General features: G+C 34.0%; 2 protein-coding genes across 2 annotated transcripts; one reads left to right on the top strand and one right to left on the bottom strand.

Moving 5' to 3' along the window:
• Positions 1-4,711: 4,711 nt before the first annotated feature.
• LOC113752213 (putative F-box/FBD/LRR-repeat protein At1g78840) lies at positions 4,712-7,719 on the top strand. The gene is made up of 3 exons (XM_027296342.1): positions 4,712-6,031; positions 7,074-7,250; positions 7,510-7,719. The coding sequence occupies exons 1-3, from the start codon at positions 4,712-4,714 to the stop codon at positions 7,717-7,719; spliced, it is 1,707 nt and encodes a 568-aa protein (XP_027152143.1).
• Positions 7,720-10,303: 2,584 nt separating this feature from the next.
• Positions 10,304-20,616, bottom strand: LOC113751840 (plant UBX domain-containing protein 7-like). Its single transcript, XM_027295990.1, has 10 exons — positions 20,280-20,616; positions 17,440-17,570; positions 17,113-17,226; positions 16,374-16,569; positions 14,504-14,581; positions 14,326-14,394; positions 13,405-13,548; positions 13,176-13,278; positions 11,173-11,420; positions 10,304-10,706 (listed from the first exon to the last, which is right to left on the bottom strand). Exons 1-10 carry the CDS (start codon positions 20,379-20,381, stop codon positions 10,545-10,547), a joined length of 1,347 nt encoding a protein of 448 aa, XP_027151791.1. The 5' UTR covers positions 20,382-20,616; the 3' UTR covers positions 10,304-10,544.
• Between the last annotated feature and the right edge of the window lie 380 nt (positions 20,617-20,996).

The raw sequence follows: 20,996 nt of genomic DNA on the forward strand, positions 1-20,996 counted from the left end.
GCAATTGGCAAACACAACATAGAATGTTGCTTGCCTTCAATGTATGTGATCTTCAATCTTGAATCTTGTTGAAGACAAAGAAGCCCTTTTGCAATCCCTTCGACAATTTTGCCTCTCTAACCCTAGTTTAATGTCATTTGCTCTTTTAATCCTAATCCTGGTTGCTGTAATGCGTAATTAATCAAATTGCAAAATGTTACTCTAAACTTTATAATTTTCCACCAGACAGCTCCCCCTGCAAGTACTAGCAGTATTTTTTATGACATTGACAAACTAGGCAGCAAACTACTATGGAAGTTCAGTTCTTCTTCTAATCTAGCTATCCATGATTAGGGTATGTAACCAACTAAGAATGTGCATGTCGAACATACAGCTCCCACCTTCATAATTGAACTTCTTTATGTGAACTGAATTCTTTTCTAAGATCATATAGCCTATTCCAGCAATATAAACATATGCAAAGAAGGAACAGTTTCTCAAGCAGAAAGGTAGCTTCACATCTTCTATTTGGAGCATACAAATAAAGTGTGTTTTCAGGGTCTCGATGACTCAGTTTAGCTGGTAAGGATATTCGTCAGGTGGTCATGAAGACTTTGATTCGATTTTCAGACTCTCCTCTTCTCCCCTTTCCCCTTCTAAGACTTAGGGTCTCCTTTTGTATAAAAAAAAATGTGTTTTCAGGCATTCTCATGACTGTGAACTTTCAAAACCAATGTCCTTTACTCTCTTCATGACTTGTACTTGCTTTCTACTAAAGTTTGGCTCTTCTAACACAATCGCCTTTCAAGTTTCTGCTATTCAATTCATTTTTGAAGTAAGCTCCATAGTTTATACTGATGAATTATAAATTTACAAATGAGTGACTCTACAAATTTGCATTGTTCAGAAGGCAGACAGTTTCCAAATCAATTACGTAGAGACTAGGACACATTTCTGCTAGTTTTATCCATTGTCGCTTGCTTCTCTACATCCCACTTCAGTCAGTAACAGAGCTTGTAGAAGTCAGATAATCAAAGGTGGAGGTGGAATATGGAGTGAAGTAGATGTAAAGTAAAAAGATCATTGTTTTGACTATCCCCCAAAAGATTGGAACCAGCGAGATAGTCCTTGCTTATTTATATTATTCTGAGAAAACTTCTCCCATTCTACTGTTCTGTTTTAAAATGCTTTACTAAACCATTCGTGCTTAAAATCTCTAGTAATTATTGAGGATCCATATAAAAAATATAACATTCTGGTAATGGGGTTCTTTTTATTTCTTCATGAATTAAGCTTAATTTGATCCTTTTTTTTCATTTTTTAAATAACCAGCCCAATATTCATTCATTCCTGGAAAGAAAGTATCTGATGGTGATTAAAGCTTTCCTTCAATTCTGATCCATTTTATTTACTTTCTTGAAGAAGCTTTTTGGCAAATCATGCTTCATTGTCCAAGTACGTTTCTAGTCAACACTTGTGTTTATTTTGAGATATTTTCCTGACATTGTACCTAGAAAATTTTAACCTAATACAAGGAGAGCTGAAACTGTATCTTGAGATCCAGTAGCTTTGAAGACTATACAAGCAAGTTCCTTAAATTATTTCCTAAGAAATTCTTACCAAATCAACTATTAATAGTTCAGAGTACTTCCAACAAGATACAAATTTGTTTGTATCGTCATATATGATTAAAAGTAAATTAATTATAAACAAAAATGGAAAATTAGCAGATTAATGCAACCTACATGAATGTGTGTTTTTTTTTTATCAAAATCTTATTTTATTTTATTTTTAGAAAATTTTGACAAAGTTTCCCCTTACAAATGAACGAAAATTCCCTGCCAACAAACCCAAAAGCAAAAAGAATTAAAATTAAAAACTCTCAACTAAATCCTCCCATAGGTTAGTGTACTTTTCTCCTCCTGATAGACAAAATGCCTAACCTATCTACTCGAATTTCCCCGCGCGCCAATCTTGGAATTGCACTGAAATGATCGTAAATGCTGATGTCATGGAGATATCATAAAAAATCAATGTAGACGAAAGCTTCACAAAAGAATAAAAAATAAAATTTTATAATATTATCAGGATATTAACCACCGTATACACATCCCCAGTTACTTAAAAGTAAATTAATCACCATCCAATAATCGCGTGATTTGAGTTTGCGGCAAAATTGTGGTTGTCGCACTGTTATTTGATTGCTAATGAAATAGAAGGATTTATTGATTTCAAGATTTTTAACAAAATTGAATATGTATCCTTTTTTAATTTAGCACTGCTTTTGTGTGGTTTTGAAAATTCAACCATTCATTGCACAGTAATTATTTGCTACAGTAATGGACATGCTCACTTATAATTGTAACTCTAGCATATCCCAAAGGAAAAAAAACCTCCAACAAATTTTTTTCTTTATAATTTTCTTTTTTATAAGTAGGAGATACTAAATTCGAGACCTTTTACGTATAATTCCTTCCATCTCATCATTCAACCAAACCCTCCCCTCCTCTCCCTCAAGTGAAGTTTATTGATTATAACATATATGTTAAACACCAAGAAATTTGTTCTACTATAACAGTAATCACTAGTGTTGAGAGCACATCGATGTCTGTGCAATTTGTCTTTTCAATTTTGTAAAAATCACTTCTTATATAAAACAATTGAGTATAAAATTTTCATCAACTAGAATAGAAAAAACACTGATCTTTTAATAGTTTTTTTTTTAATAGGATGTTAAAACTAATTTGATAGATATATTACTCATGGGTGGTTATGTGGGCAATATGAATTTAGATAATTAGGGTGGAATTTAGTTGTGGTTGTGTTAGTTGGCAATAAAAGCTTATGGATGGTCAGGTGATTAGATTAGAATGGTAAAATTAAATTTTTGTGAGGATAAAATTAAACATTTAAAAGGTTTTTAAAAAATAAGTTTACATCCAACTAATGGCTCTCCCTCTGTGTACAGTAAGACATAATAACTTTCACATTTGAGGTAACTAACAAAAATTCCTTAATCCACCTAATTGATAGCACTACATTCTTTGTTGAAAACGAGATTTGAAGTCGCCTTTTGAAGCTCGCATTTTCTTCTTTGTTGTTGCAGAATGGAATACGCGACTTCAAGTCGCGTATTTCTGAGCCCGCATTTTCAATTTCTGCAGTTTTCCTGTAGAATGCTATTAGCCATTCATACTGATTGGTTTTATTAAAAAAAAAAAAAAAGATAGCACTACATTCACTTAATCTTTTTCCAATAAGATTCTTTCCTTAATAGTTTAAAGCATACATTATGATTCATACAGCATGTGAGAAGTAAAGTGCACTCTACAAAAAAAGTTAAAATAAATTTGCTGTTCATGACCGTATGGATCCTATTAAGAACATAATTAAATTGATTCATTTCTCCACATGTGATTAGTTGTAAATTTTAATACTAGGAGATTCACTCTTTATTGTCATATAAATGTCCAACTAAAAGATTAAAGATTGTGAATGATGCCAAAACTAGTAAAAAGGAAAATTGGTAGGTTCAATTTACGTAACATATTTCCTGGTATACATCACTTATTACATGTCATTGTATAAACAACAAAATATTGGTGAAAACTTCTCGTGTTCAAAGCTTCTACCATTCTTCACAAAATTGTCAATCTCAAGTTCACAGGTAAGATCTAGTAATGCCGAATTAAAGCTATAAGTTGCTTTCTTGTATTTTTTTTTTTTTCGTTTATTCTCATTCAATCAAACTTCCTTGAATTTATTTCAGACACTGTAACCATTAGAAGCCGCAACTATTTTCACCTTTTTGTCTAATATTATTCTTGTCTAGTTCTTCAAATCAAGAATAAAAACCTGAAATGATGTCTAGAAAATACTGAATTGATGGACTAGCTTTTTATACAATTTTAAGTCCTTGTTTTTCCAATTGTTCCTTCGCATACAAAATTTCTATTCGATATACTGATCAAACCGTAAAAACAAATTCTTTGTTTTAAGCTAGCTACTTGGTGTTTTCTTTTACAAACAATCATTAGTACTAATAGGTAGTATAGATGAAGAAGCACTACTCAAAAGAATCAACAACAAAAAAATTTTGCTGAATTACTCCCTTCCTTATTGAGTTCGAGATTAAAAGAATGGTTGGGATTACAAACATCCATCTAGTTCGAATTTTGGATAACCATGAAAGGTTGTTGAAGTGGCATTTACTCGATTTCTAGTTAGAAAGAAGGATGACATAGCATATTAAATGAAAAATGTTTATTCCGTTAAGACTAGTTTAGTTTATCGCTTATATAGGTACACAATCATACAAGGAAGAAATTTGCTATCCCATTGCTTGTTTTCTTTGTCTCTCCCCCATTCATTTGCATTTCTTTCTAATATATCATCTTTTGATGCTGTGAACTTTGGCACTTGGAGTGGAAAATGGGGAGGCACAGGAACTCGGGTTCAATTCTAGCTTAGTGTAACTCTCAACATTTGCTGAATATTTTCTTCTTTTGATTGAAAAGGTACGAAAACCTACATATGCTATCTGTTTTCTTTGAATCTTTTATTGATTTAATGAATTGTCTTTCTGGGAAAATTTTGTAGATGTATTTTATAGGTTGTTTTTTTACTCGTCTTCTTTCTTGATTGTTTTCACTAGTTTAACTTTAAAAAAGCTTGCTAATAAAACCAAAATTGGTCCTTCCTTTGATTTCATCAGCTTCTCAAGACAAATAGAATGGAAATGGTATGCAAAAGAAGGAAAGGAAATGAAAATAATAGGATTCAAGAGACAAAAGAAGATAAAGATGAGACAAGTGCTGACAGATTAAGCTCTCTACCAGACCACTTGAATCACCATATTCTCTCATTGCTCTCTATAGAAGATGTCTGGAGCATGTCACTTTTATCCAAACGTTGGAATATGCTTTTCACAACATTTCCTATCATTGATCTCAATGAAGATAATTATCCATCTAGAGAAAAGTTTGTGGAAGCCTTGCAGCTATGCTTGGTGCGACGCCAAATGGTTCATCTCCAAAAACTCAGTGTTAAAATGACATTTCCTAGTAATGGGGAAATCGACCAACTGATAGACAAAATTCTTGATGAAGCAACCAAGGGAAATGTGCAAGCTCTTGACCTGAGGTTTTCAAATGGAAAATATCGTAGTTGTTGGAACACATTGTATGTACTTCCAGAGGTAATCTTTTCTCATTGTTCATCTATGAAATCATTTGAGGTGGTAGGCATCAACCTTGGATATTCCTACAAAGTTTTGAACTTGCCTTTCCTGAGGACTCTTTCCATCAAAAATGCTCTTATTGGAGATGAATTTCTGCCCAAGTTAATCAATGCATGTCCTTCTCTTGAAAACCTGTCTTTGATGCGTTGTCTTGGGCTTAAAATTGCCAAGATTCATCACAACAAAATACGCTACTTTTTGGTCAAGTGTAACAGACTCTTGGAGAAAATTGAAATAGATCTACCAAACCTCCAGAGATTCTTCTATAAGGGTCCCTACTTGATGAATAGAGCTGGAGTTCTTGTAGCTTCAATGGTCGGGAATGAACATGAGGCTACGAAACTTGATACTGTGTCCTTGAAACATTCAAGATTGGAATTTAAGGCATTTCAGGACCCTTATTTCAAATATCTTGGAACACTCATCCTTTCCGATATTGAAATAGTTGATGGTTCTTTCTGGTGCACCAATGCATTTTTCCCGCACCTTGTCTCCTTGGAATTGAAGTGTTGCAAGACTCTCAGGAAACTTCATGTAATCAGCTCAACAGTTAAGTGTCTTGTCATATGTAACTGCAAATACATGGATTATTGGAAAATTGTGTGTACAAATCTCCTGGTGCTTGAGTATGAAGGGCCAGTGGTGAAGTTCTCTCGACCACTAACGTCCAACAAAGTTGAAGTAAAACTAAGTTTGAGGACGCGATTTATTCACTCCCATGATATATTGGAACTTCACCGCACAAGAGATTTTCTTCAGATGTTTTCCTCAGCAGGTGACATGACAATGACGCTCATCCATGATTGTGAAGAGGTAAATTTTGTATTCTTTATCTACTCAATTTCAATTGTATAGTACTGTTAATTTGACTCAATAGAGCCTCTTTCTTAGTTTTCATTTCCTTAGTCTTCTGTGAGTTCAGCATTTGCAACATCAATAAAACCCTGAATGTTATTATTTGAAAATCATGTCCTTTTTCTCACTTTTTCCATTTGTTCACATAGCTACCAATGTAGGTTTCATAAAGCATGTATGTAGAACACAACATATTGTTTATCTATGTTAATACAATCAATTCTCTCTACTGACATTTGTAGCTTTTCTTCTCTTGGGAATTCAAAGTTATTCGAAAACTAAACAAATTTTTTCAACTTGGTGTCCCCATGTAATTATCAACTTAATTATTCATCTGATTGGCTGGGCGACCCTTGTAGAATTGTATGCGTACTTTTCTTTTCCTTCTCTTTTGGCATGGTTGATTTGACCTGCTTCATAACTTTATGTGATGACTAGATTGGGAAGTATTTAACCCCCTTTTTTGTTTTCCCTCTGACCATCTTCCTCCATGATAAGGTTGCAAAACTACCATGAGTATGTAATTTTTTATGATTTCATACAAATTAAAAGTTGGCAATGATGGTGTGTAATGCTCTTAATGTTAATCGAATTAAAAATAATTAATGCTACTAAGTAAGGTGTATCCTTTGTTTCTCTATTTTGTTGTGTTGATCTCATAGGTTTAGCAAGATATGGTATAAAAGCACACATAAATGGTATATTTAAGGTAATATATAATGAAATTTGTACTGTCAATACTTTTAGTATACTAGTTTAGTTATAGAGAATTTTAAGTTTGCATGGATTACTAAATCGAATATAAGTTTGCATGGATTACTAAATCAAATATATTCTTTATGTTGTTGTATGGACTCCTTCACGCAAACATTTTGGCTTTCTAATATTGTGTCCACATTATAATCCTAAGAAATGGCTAGGGTAAGGTTCCAAAAGGAAAATATTCTTGTACATCAGCCACTTATTTGTGCTAATGGCATCTTCTTTTGATTTGTGCTAGTGTGTGATGATGCTCAAGGAAGTTGCTGAACTTCCACTGAATTATGTCAAGCATTTAGAAGTGAAAACAGATGAAGTATCAATTAATCTCATCGATCTTTTTCAAGGCATACTTTCTATATCAGTCCGTTTTGGGACCTTGCTCGTCCATGTGGATTCACTTCAAATCAAGCTGAAGGTACTACTTTTCTGGGTTGTATGATTCTTTATAGTAAACATGTTTATTTTTATTTCATGTAATTCAACTTGGTATCTAAAATCTTGTTTTCTCTTCAAGAAATGACAAATGAATTGTAGTAGTTTTTATTCCCCTTCCTGGCATAATCTTCTCCCCCATCCTCCCAATAAAAGTCCTCATAATAACATTTTTATGGGAAATTGCTAAATTCTGTTCAGAAGTGGAGATAATCTAATTTGAGATTTCCACAAAAATGCAGCTTTGGGACGTTGATAAAAAGAAGGCTTCAAGCGGTTATAACATGCAGCAAGCCAACTATGAATATGCCTTACAATCACTACAGAATGTGTGGATAACCAACTTTGGAGGAAGTGATGAAGAAATCAAGCTGGTAGATTATGTGCTTAAGAAGGCCATAAACTTGGAATGCATTTCTGTATCTCCTATAGCTGCAGATCAAGAAAATTAGCTATTTTGACACAAAAGTCATGGGTGAAAACAAGTTTCAGATATTGTACCAATATTGCAGATTGCACAAGTCTCATATTGCTGGAGTACTATTATCTAGCGTAGTTGGAACTATTCCCCAATCTCTTTTTCTTTTCACATGTCCTAGCAACCAAGATTTGACATCGTACTTAATTTTGAAATAAGTTGTTCGAATTTCATCTATGTAGCTTATTTGTTCAATCAGGAAGCATGCATTATGCCTTCCTTATTTTCTGGATAAGACAAGTAAAGACCAGAAAAAAAAAAAAAAAAAAAAAAAAGAGATACTCATATACATACAAACTTTTGGTATGGTTGAATAGGAGAAGTTGAAATAGAATTCAACTATATAGTAAATGCTGAATTAATCTGATTAAATCATGATTTTCAATAACCTCCTAAAAAGATATAAGCACAGACAAATATGCACACGCACACAGAAATAACCCTTTACCCTCCAGATGGAGCATTTATATTTTATCCTAAACCCCCAATTTTCCATTACCTAAGTCACATTCAATCAGAAAATTTTGAACATAGTTTTCATTGTTTAATAGTCATGCCACAAATGACAAAACTAGATGGAAGCTGATCTTGGATAGCTACCCAAAATCGACATTTCATAGCTTAAATTGTCCATCAACAATAGTGTTCAAATTTGAGAACTTCATTGTACTTGAGAGAAGTTTCTCAAGGGAGGACTATAATCCAAATCTCAATGAGCTAGTGAGGCTCAAGGAGATTGAATTGAATTACCTCAATCGTACAAAGGTTGTCGTCTTACTCTTTGGAAGATACAGTCTCGTGAAAGAATCACTAAATTTGAGAAAGATTGGAAGTAAACATAACCAAACCACACTATAAAATGGACAGTTTACATTTCTTTACATACCCTTTTACTTTGTTGTCATTGTTTATTAGTTTTATTACTTTGTGATAATATCTTTGTGCCTTGTTTAATGTGAGTTCATAATTTTAAAATTTTAATCAACCTAATTAACCTAATTCACCCATCATCCTATGTTGCTTTAGGCAAATAAGGATTATATTAATTTTATATTAATTAATTAAAGTAAATAGAGTTGTGATTATACAAATAAATACATTTCGTACAAGAAACGAAACTTTACATGTGTGAAGCATAATCACAACTTTCTTTAGTCCGCCAAATGATTGAACAATATACGCAAAATAGGCTTCGCAATTGTGGTCATAAAACAAAGATTTCAAAGCTTTGTCATGCAACAAAACGAGATAAGAGCATAGGAGAGCAAAATTGGAGTATGAAAATTTATTTCCATGTTAGCTTTAGGAAACGAGAATGACCATTTCGGTGGGAGTGATAGCTATCTTAAATAGTGGAACTTGCATAACTCTATCCTAATTCACATAGTCCATACTCACGCTTATTATGTGAAAGGGATAATATCAGAAAACTCCTTTGAGGTTTCTCTTAATATCACTTGGCCCTCTGAGGTTTTAGAAATATCACTTACCTCCCCTAATAATTATAAAAAGACTATATTAACCCTCATTTGGCATATAATTCACAACATATCAAATAAATGGAGCTCAAAATTTGAAAAAAAAAAGAAAAAAAAAAACAAGAGTCACTTTCTTCGTTTTTCCTTTTCTCCATAATTCTCTCTTACTCATATTTTTTGGATTGACTATGTAGTATTTTATTATACATTATAATAAACTAAATTTTGTTTATCTTTTACCTTTTGTGATTGTGATAAAGTGGGGTATGATTTATTTGCTTATTTTAAGTTAATTTTTATAATGATTGGTACATTTAATAGTTTGCGTAAGGGTTGAAAAAATGTTGAAAAAATAGAAATTCATAATAAGTCAGTTTTGAGCATATATAATAAAATTGATGCAAATATATTTCTTTTCAAATATCATTTTTATTTTTCAAATTTATATTTTTATGGAATATAGCATGTGATGTGGTAGTACTACAAGAGATTATTTTTGAAATGATAGTTTTCTTGAAGTGAACAAAGTGATTTAGGAATATTTTTATTTAGCAAGTGAAGGGTAGTTTAGGATTTTTAAAAATTTTGCTACACAAATAACAAATATAAGGAAGGTAAGTGAGATTTTTAAAACTTTAGAAGTGTTAGGTGATATTAAGAGCAAAAAATGATTGTTTCAACACCCATTGTTCTTACTGTTTTGATTTTTTTTGGCCTAAACAGTTACTACAAGATTGTAAAAATAGCTGTTTTATTTCAGGTATTAGGGGTTTTGTCTTCCATATTTTTTGCCTAAAGAATTGGTAATATCATGAAGGTAATTTTGCCAATTCGTATACTATAATAGTCAATCTCTAACTGGAGGGTAAGTAATAATTTTAAAATTTCCCACATGCTACGTGGTATTAGCAGAAATCTTCAGAGAGATTTTTTAAATAATCCAACGTACACACACACACACACACACACACACACACACACACAAATGTAGACTGAAATAGAGCTACTTTTTACCTTTAAAGATTATTAGAATTCTACCTTTGGTAAGAAAGCGCGTTTAATAGAGCAACCAAATGTAGATTGAGGAGGAGCAAAACTCTCAGATATATATATGTGTGTATATAAATATAGAAAATCCACTGTCCAATATTTACATGATACGCAAGGGGAACGTATAACTTCAATCATTCCACAGCCTTCCCTTCCAAGAGACTCAAAAAGTCAGGAAATAGCAACAAAAGAAGGGATACTACAAGATTACAGCAGTCAAATAACAGAAGCTTTTTGGCACAATTTTAGCCGCTGACTCTGAACCTTGTCTTCATTCCCATGTAACTGATATCATGGAGTTAGCAAGCCCTGATGCCTCGAATGTTAAATCTATGCTGTAGTCCAAGGACTTGGACCCAGGGATAGCTTGTGTCAAGCGAAATGGCCTTGTCTTGGCTTCCTCCAGCTGAGAACAGCAGAAAGACCACAGCAACTGAAACCACAGAAAAAGCAAAATAAGCAAAGAGCGCTTCCAAATTGACAGCACTAAGAGCATTAAGTGAATTTTACTGCAGTTAAGTAAATGGAATGGACAGCATTTGAAATGACATGCTCGTAAATAGCTAATCCTATTTTAGAAGCAGGTAAAAAACCGGCTGCTCAAAACCCTATCAGATGGTCACTTAATCATCATAAATCGGGACCGAAAAATTCTGCTTGTTATGCAACTGGAAAAGTAGTAGTGTATCCTTATAGTAGAACAAAACGAAAGCACAATCTCCTATTTGCCTTCAAATTGATGGCCTTCCATGACATAAAATGACTGATCCTCACCATTTTTCACATTCAGCAAACCAAATCAACACATGAACATGGATGTATAAGGTCCCTCCCTGAAGGAGTGATAATAGTAAACTTACTACACTTCATACTACTAAAAGTATTGATCGAAATCTTACCTGAATTGGGTCAGACCGAAGAAAGTTCCTCTGAAGTCTGCGTCCATCAGGAAGCCTTACGCCAACCCTGCAGAGAAGATTCTTGTCACCCTTGGGTTCTTCGGGCAGTGGTGGATAAGCAGGGTTCTTGGTTAACAATGTTTGTGGTGATTCGTCAACATCATCAGCTTCCTTTTTATCCATATCTTTCACACCTTCCATTGAAGCAGCCAATGCCCGAAGCATATCCTCATCTTCTTCAGTCTCACCTGACATCCAAGAAAAATTCCAGTTCAATTTCCATTTTTCATCCTCAAGGCAGCATTTGGTAAAGTAAAATGGGTGCAATAGAAGTTCAAGTGTACCCAAAATATGTCAAAGAGGATATTTAACAAAAATAAAATGGACAAGTAAGACAGGAATAATCAGTGGAAGAAGATGTTAGCAATTCAAAGATAATGGGGCACCTAAACTGAGCTTTCAAAGCTTCAAAAACAAATTAAAAGCCGCACCAATGACCTTTAAGTACTGCATGGATACTTAATACCATGTCAAGCACAAAAAAAAAAATCATGAAAAATGTGATGATCATGTTGTTAAGTAAGTAGCTCTGCTTTAGAAAAGTCAGAAAAGATATTCTGGAAATGCATGTTTAAAATTTGCTTTCCGAAAACAGCTTTCAACCACTAAAGCTTTTGTAGGATAAGAGCACTAGTCAATAATATCTCAGAAAGCTATTCTTAAAGGAGTTAATCAACAGTATCTCACAAAGCAACAAGAAGAAAGTTTTCGTGCATATCTCATAGATATAGCAAAAACTATTTTACAGTTTAAGAGAAGCACTATTTCTAGGCCTTACAGTTGTGCCGCCTGAACAAAATGAATTGAACAATATTATGCAACAGCAAATAAACATTCTTTCTTAATACATATAAACATAGTATGCTTATGCAAACTATTTCCATCGTTCTAAACACCATGCTGCTCAAAGACAGGATCAGGTTACTAACTCTAGCAGAAGAAGAATAAGTTTCACGACAGGGAGCAGTAACAATGGAGAAAGAGATCAACAAGATGGCGTTCAGGGGATTAGACAAGAAACAGAACAAAATAATAACCAACTAAACTTAATTCGTCATATCTATCTGCAAAAAAAATTAATCTTAAAAAAGCTAAAGGCAAATCTAACTGAAAAATCTTAGGATGCATACTGCAATCCCGCTTTCATCACACAAAAATATAGGGGGAAAAGGGAAGCAAATGTTCCCCATCCAATCATGAAAGCAATAAAGTCTAAAAATCTAATAAGACAACTATATAGCTATATAAGATCCTAGAAAATTTTGCAAAACTAACCAAGGCTCAAGATAGGCTCCGTGTTAATTTTGTGCAAAATAGCTATATTGGCAAACACTCTATACTAGTAAAACTCAAGAAAAGACTCCTAATTGAGATATACCAGCTTACAAATAGGCCAATTATCTTCAACAAAAAAAAAAAAAAAGTCCCTAACAGTAGCATGAGCACAACTATGGCAGTCTTTCATTTTAGATTTCCTCGAGCTCTTTGTTGACTGAATTAACTATTACTTTAATAATGTGTAGTAGTTTCATCCTTTAAAGCTACTGCTGCTGCAGTTACAAAATCATACGGTCCTAGTAGCATGTCATCGTGATAAAAGAAACTCATTAAAGCAGAAGATTTCGAGGGAAAACCAACAAAGATCAACAGACCACTTTCTAAAGAATAAGAAATTCAAAAATACCAGCAAATATAACATGAAAATTCAAAGCAAGTACAAATGAATGAGTACAATAGCAAAAAAAACAACAATGATCGTTTTGACAATAGATATAGAAATTTGAAATGAACAGAAACCATAATTTCTGTTTTTTGTTGCACAAACAGTGATTTAATCAAGGTAGAGAAAGACTGAATGCAGTAGTAGATATTATATAGCATAGGGAAAAAACAGCCAAAAAAAGCTCAGAAAGTAATTGGTGAGAAAAAAGGATTTCAGGAACCTTGAACTCGGTGAGGACGAATGACAGGACTCTCTCTGGGCCGTTTATGAGATAGATTCACATGATGATCTGTTGGGCTACCATCCATAAAAGGTAAAAGATCCTACAGCAGTCAACAGAAATTTATTATAATTTTCATACTTAGAAACTATTAAAAGCAAAAAACATAAAAGCTTCTAGGCAGCAGAACATGATCTTTGTCTACAAACTACAAGCATGAATAATGTACCTCCAACAAAGTTTCTGGTTGAACCATTCCACGCCAAGAGCGCATTTTTTGACCAGTCACAGGGTCAATCACCATAACAACAGGAATAGAATCTAATTTGTAATAGGTGCAGACCTTACTGCCCTCTTCTGCATCATCATATACCTGTATATACGAACGACATCACAGAAAAAAAAGGTAATGGAAGAACCACAGCAATCACATTGAGTTTCCTAACTAATGAAGAAAAATAGAAGCGGTTTCACACAGGAAATCATTTTAAAGCTTGTTTAACCTCAACAACCAATAAATCACCTAAAGGAGTTTTCTACCTTTGACAGCTTCATTTCCTACATGGTGATTCATCAATCTCTGTTTCTGGAAAGCAACGTTAGTGATACCTTGTCTAGTGGAAAGAAAATATCCAACTTTTTTTTATTAGCTTAATCCTGAGTGCCTTGTCTAGTGGGTCATGATACCAATTACACTAGTGATTGACATCCTTTACATAAAGGTGTTAGATGGGATAACGCTCCTCAAAAGCTAAAAAGTGAAATATCAGTATAGAACTATTCAAAATTAAAAAAACTTGAATGTCCCCTATATTTAATTAATGCCACATCTGACCTAGAAACAGAATCTCCTCTCCCTAATAAAAATGGCATCATGAACATAGTCAAACAAGCAAAAAAAAGGGTGAAAGCATGGAAAATACCTCTGAAAAATCTAATGATTTCTAGTAGCATTGAAATAAACACTTGCGCATTTAATTAAACAAAAAACCACTGCACATGCACATACATACAACATTTGATGTTGATTGACAGAGATTAAGACATGTAAATATGTCATTTGTTAATGAAGAACTTGTAATACAAGAGTCTGAGAGGTACACAAATTTTATACAGAACAAACTTTTTAGGAGGAAGAAGAAAAACACACCTGCCAGAAGATGAAATTACTTTTAATAGTTTGAGCAACAGCTTCATTGGCCCATGTATCACGATTGAGCTTTAAAAGAAGTAAATAGCAAAATTGGTGGAAGTCAGCCCACATAAAAGAACTGGTTGAGGAAGAACAGAGAGTAAGGAGGATGCTAAGTGAGATCAGAAAAATTTACCATATGCGAGCTGAATTCCCTCGTAGATTGCAAATTTACCAAAAGCCATTTGTTCTGTGATCTAGCAGCATCTTTTGCCTGCAAAACAAAAAAAGAACATAGTTAACATCAATATAAAATACAGAAACCACAATCCATTACAATCAATTCAGACATGCAATATTCTTATAAATATAAATCAGGGAGAATAAAGGATCACATTTCCACAACAAAGCGCCTCACTAAAAGTCCAACAAGAATTAGTCAGGTTGCAATGAAGATTCATGTGAGGATTTGTTAAGAAAAATTAAAGAACGAGGAGGAGATAGAGAAGAAGAATGATCCGACCACCTAACAAATAAAAGACTGCTAAGAATAAATCTTCCAAAAACCCAAAAAAAAAAAATTTCATCTTGAATAAGGACTGTAACTACATTTGGATGTTGTGAGAATTGTTTATTGTGATTCCAGAAAAAATTTGCCCATTGAGAAGATAGCCTTAAATACAAGAATCACCATTGCAGTTGAATACAGGGTGGGCTTTAATCAATTACAGAAGTAGCAGGCGTCATTCCAATCTTAAACTTGCCAAGTGTACACAACCAGTTACCTAGAGCTCCAGATGAAGAAACGAAAATTCAGCTATTCTATAAGTTAATCACAGCTATCCTTTAGTGGAGCTCTTTGATGAAACACAGTGTACTAAAAATAAACTGCACAAGTTAAAAAAAAATGATTGCAAACCTAGGTGCCTCCTGTCATAACAGCTTTACCTTCCCAAACAATAAGTCAAACCATACTTGGTCTGTAGTTATAAGCTTGCGAATTAAAACACTTTTAGTAATTCCATTCCCTGTTTTCAGAGTTACAAGATCTCAAAAACTGTTGTCAGATTCCATGGCAAAGGTTTAACCTCAAAATTTTAAGTGGTGATACAAACGAACTACAGCATAAATATGCCAAAGGAGGAAATACCCAAACTGTCATCAATGAGGACATGAGGTATACAGGTGCCTCACATGGTAAAATGGAATTCTCCTTGTCATACCCCAATCTTATACCCCCTTCCCAGGGGACCCTTTTTCCATTCTGAATTGCATAGTTATCTCCCTTATTTCATGGACTCATCCCAACAAAAGGACTGCGCTGGGTGATCAATGACTTTAATACAAACCAAGAAACTTGATAGCACAAATTCAGGAATCTTGAACAATAATATTGCAAAAGTTCAGGAATACACAGAGACTTTCAACCATTCAATCACAACCTCCAGTTTACTACCCTCTTTCTTCATATATCCTTAGAAATCTACCAGTCTTTGCAGGCGTTGACTAACAACATTCCAGAAGCTTCAAGAGGAAGGGGACCAGAGACTCAATCCTAGATCCTATCAAAACACATACAGATGATCATATTCACTATGCAAAAATTGCCTAAAGAAAATTTGAACACTATCAGCTCATTTAATATTACTTGAGAACTCTCCTGTCCAACGACAAGTCGAAAAACAATTCATTGCTCTCTGAAGTTTGACCTCCTTGAGCTCACCTTTATTCCCTTCACAGATGGGGTATATGTTGTTCCTAAACTCTATAATAAAGTTAGAATCCTGGTGATCAATTTGACCAACACATTCCATTAGTGCATTCTCCGGTCTGTTCCACTTGGCCACAAATAAGAAATACTCACAATTGTATAATTAGTTAAACCACTGAAACACCTTTATAAAAGCTTTAGGGAAATGATAAGAGGTCTAGAAAGTTAAACAATTTAAGGAGCTCGAAAATATTAAAAAAGAAAGAGGACCCCAAGAAAATCAAAAAAAGAATCAACAGAAAAAACACTTATTCAGCCAAAAAACTGCAGGGCTCTTCCAAATTAAGCCATTTACCTTTTCAAAGGATCCCTGGTACATCAAAGCAAATGGAGGACGATATAACGAAGCAAGATTATATTGAGACTTGTCCACAGTAGATGCAGAACCATTCTCTGTTTCCCAGACACCAGGTCGTTTCAATTCCTCCTCAAAATTGCGGAAGGGGACTACTGTACGAGCTTCATTAGATGAACCCCCCATTCTTGACGCACTTCAAAAAATGAAAAGGGAGGAAAAAAAAGTTTTTATAGCGACAACAAAAGTAACTAAACAACAAAACACATGCTAAAGTAATTAACCTCATTTTGATCAAGTCTGTTTCACAAAAATTCAGTCCCAAAGGAGGGCATTCGCATAGTACCATAATCTCTCAAATTCTGGTTGACTAACAGAGGTTCACTATATAACATCCATAATTCAGTCTTGTCTTCAAAAATGAAGCACGATTACTTTTAAGATTGAATATATCCGAAATGTTCTTCCACAACAATTGCAAATAAATGTTTTAAGAACAACTGAATCTGGAGAGAAGGAAATTAGATAAAATGTAATCCCTCTTCCCACAAAAGTATTTTAGGTATCTGTAATACAAAATACCTCTTCACATAAAAGCATGAGGAACAATCATCCATGAGGTTATCTACATCACTAACACAGCTCAAAAGAAGAAAATAGTGCATATGCTAAAATTAACAGCTCTTAACATTCAACTATTCCAGGAAAAGCACACCGAATGCCAGGAATCAGGACATACCCAAAAAGCATTGTGTTGTCATAGAGTACATCCCTTATTACAGGTAAAGGTGGCCGTACATCATCTCCATCACCTTGTCTTATATTTTGGTCTTCCAAGTCTGTTCTTGTTCCACTGTAATAAGCCATGTTGTAAAAGAAATGCATTAGACTGATGTATAATTTCTTTATGGTTTGGGAGATGCTAATTTCTACATTCAGTCTCCACAATTTTGAAGCTTTCCAAAATTTATCCATCCTCAGAAAACAAGTAGAAACGAGAAGAGGATAAAAAAAGAAGACACAGAAACAATAGAAGGACAATCTAGCCATATAAATTTTTTTTCACCTCCTCAAGCTTGGATCATCCAAGGGTAAATCACTTTCCAACTGTGGAGATTGTGCAGATGATGTTGCCGCCCCACCCTCATTTCCTATATAGAAAAGCTGAATAGCTTCGTCAAGCTTCCAACTTGTGGCCTGCAGCAGGGAATATTGACTATCAAAATTTTCACATAATCAGAAAGCAAACTTTCCAACAGTTGGCAACAAGGAAAAAAGTCATCCACCTTTACTTGAGGATGTATCTGAGGAAGTACAACTCTTCAAGATTTATTTTTGAAAGACTTAAAGGTGGATTACATGAGAATGTTTGACCTTTTATTTAATCCACCTTTAAAGGAAGTACAACTCAAAAAAGTACTCTTAAATAAAAGGTCAAACATTCTAAATTTGTTAACCATTGATATATATGGACCCCCCAAAGTTTGGCTCCCTGACTAAAACAATAGCAAATAATTCTCAAAGATGTTGAAGGCCAAAGCCTCCTCTTCAAAGTTTACCACAACTGCAAATCACTACTTCAAGTAGCACTCAATAGAAAAAAGATAATAACTACTGAGTCTAGTTTACAAAGAGATCAAATTCAGATCACAAATAAGAACAAGAAGTTCACAATGAAAAAAGCTAGGACTCCAACATCAAGACAGAATTTTTAAGAGGGACCAAACTCTTTAAGTTTTATATTTAACAATAGATTTTCAAGTTAATCATTCATGTGAACTGTGCAGAATGTCTTCGTATTTTCAAAATTTGTTAGAGATGCAATTAAAGACCCTGCCTGGTTAAATTATGATAACAGGATATGTTCTTCTACGTGCAGCAAATACTATTCATTAGATTCAACTCCTCCATGTTTAAGCCAATTTAACATACTCAAATTTGCTTCACAAATCAATGCAGTTACAACTACAAACTATACTTCAACAACTTATTTCCACATTTAAAACCAATGCCTCCAATGCCAAAAATAAATCTTGAAGGAAAAAGCTGTACAGCAGTCAACATTTAGAAAAAAATACTGTAAATGTATTTTGAAAGACTTACAGACTTTACCTCTAAATGTCCATAAGTTTCTTTAACAAATTTATTGAACTTAGATGTCTCTTAAATTGCAGCAGTAAAATGCCACTGTAAGAATAACAAATACTGCACCAGATTTTCAACATAATGACTGAGCTCAACAATTGCTTTAAATCTTCCATGTTTTTCTTCCTTACTAAAAAATATTAAGCTTTGCTTCTACATTTTAGAGTTAATATTTTTCATCTATGTTATGTGCACTCAAGATTGGGTGTGAGGTGTCAATCTGTTTACTGGTATGCAACATGACACATATTACAGGCAGCGAAGTTAGCAAAAATTCTATATTACTTGGGAACAAAGTTTGTGAATGAAGTAACTGTTGGTCCATGCAACAAAGAAGAATTGTTATGCTATATGCACGGGTGCTTCTCATGTTTGATGGAAGTAGGAAGGAAATTCCCAGTAACTGAAGCAACCAAAAAGCAACATTGGTGCATCTCCCTTTTATATATAAAGTGAAATATTGTGCATCATCGTTGAAAACTTTTAAAAGGGGTATGTAAGACAGTAAATTATCAAATGAAGTACTCAAGTTTTTCATCATTTTATATTTAAAATATAAGAAGTTCATCATCCACGCATTTAACAAGGAGTACATATTGCCACCTATCATGTTTCAAAAACAAAATCCTACACTTCCTGCCTGTCCATCTTACCTTTTTTCACAAACTCTGTTACAAAGGACAAGCAGGATTAGCTATTGCATTGCCTCAATTCTAAGAAGCTAAGGCAAAGTCTGCTGTCTTTTTAGCTAGATATAACCGATAGAACTTTACAGTTGCTTTTATCAGCTTGATGAGGAATTTCCAGAGCTATCAAGTAAAACTACATACACTGTCCAAGGAAAGAGAGAAAAAAAAAAAAAGGAAGACCTCAAACATCCCAGTTTGTCTATCTAAGTGAAAGGCATCTTGCTTTATTTCAAAACAATTGCATTCAAAGTAGAACTTTACGGTTTCTTTTATCAGCTTGATGAGGAATTTCCAGAGCTATCATAAAACTATATACACTGTCCAAGGAAAGAGAGAGAAAAAAAAACGAAGACCTCAAACATCCCAGTTTTATTTCACAAGGAAATCCAGAATTCTCATCACGTTTCATTTTTCCTCATGCTAAAAAGACTACCTTTTTACTGCATTAATGGGACAAGCCAGCATAAGTGCCACAAATATTCTGCGACCATTAGAAACTTCTAATATAGCAAAACACCATTTTGATAAATGGCACAACAGAAAAGAACCATACTCTTAAACCCTCTGTCATCTCAATCCTTATCCAATCCCACAATTCTTTCTCCAAAACCCCAAAAAATAATAACAAAAATAGATATTTCTTCTTATAATGTATTGATTTGAACCCCGTAAGCGGGACCATGCATATCGCCACTAGAAGCAGAACCCCATATTTCTATTATAACATACAACAAATCAGACTTTGCAGGTTTATCTTAGCTGCAACCTTCATAAGTTATTCTCGAATAACTGTCAAATTGAGATAATCAGCTTCTAAGCTTTTCAATCAATTAACTATTTTTGCTCAAATTATCTTCTTCATATCATTCATCATCATCAAATAGATACAAGTACCGAAAACAGTTCAGACCTTTTACACTAACAAAATATCACTAGAAACAAAAAAAAAAATTCAACATATTTTCAGCCAAAAACGAAACAATTATAGCAACAAAATCAACAATGCGAATTCAATAAATCATCAGATCCGCAAGATAAACCCTAAGCGAGAGAGGGAGTGTGTATATCCGACCTGAAGAAATTGACGAGCGGTATCGGCAGTTTGGCCGACGGCGATTTCCAGAAACGAAGAGACTAAGCTCTGCTGATCGGCCGGAGATAAAACTCCGTCCATCGTTTTTACTCTTTTTTTTTTGTTTAATAAAGTATACTGAGTTTTCCTCTCTCGCAAACTTAAGCTTGAAAGAGGAAAGAAAGGGGCTTTGTAGAGGGACTGGGGATATATCACATTTAATTCCTTTTCCAAATCATTTTTCCCTTTCAATCTCTTTTTCTTTGGGAATAAGAAGTTAAGTCCTTATCTGAATGGAATTTGGAAATTGGGAGAATTAGGGAAGAAGCCTGCTGCCCAAGGAATGGGGTTTTTTTTTTTTTTTTTTGCGATGGGATAATTATAATTAATGTTACTCGATTTTAGGCCAAATTACGCATCAAACCCTGAGACTTTTTTTCAGGGGAAAAAAAACCTTGAGACTTGATAAAACTAAATCGTAACAAGAAGACAACTATCAAGTCTAAGGGGGGTGTTTATGGAGCAAGCAACCAGTCCATTTACAATTTTACTAACCCTAATCGCAAATAGCGATTGCCCCCCGGGGCTTTGGTCAGGGGCAATGGTCTGGTAGTAGTAACCTAGTTATGTGAGTACCACTGCTAAGGATTGAATCTCCGATGAAACAACTCACACGGACACGGCTTGGGCAGGTTGGTATGGGACACGTGTGGATTA

The sequence above is a fragment of the Coffea eugenioides genome, chromosome 11 (genome assembly GCF_003713205.1).
Source record: "Coffea eugenioides isolate CCC68of chromosome 11, Ceug_1.0, whole genome shotgun sequence".
Lineage (NCBI taxonomy): Eukaryota > Viridiplantae > Streptophyta > Magnoliopsida > Gentianales > Rubiaceae > Coffea > Coffea eugenioides.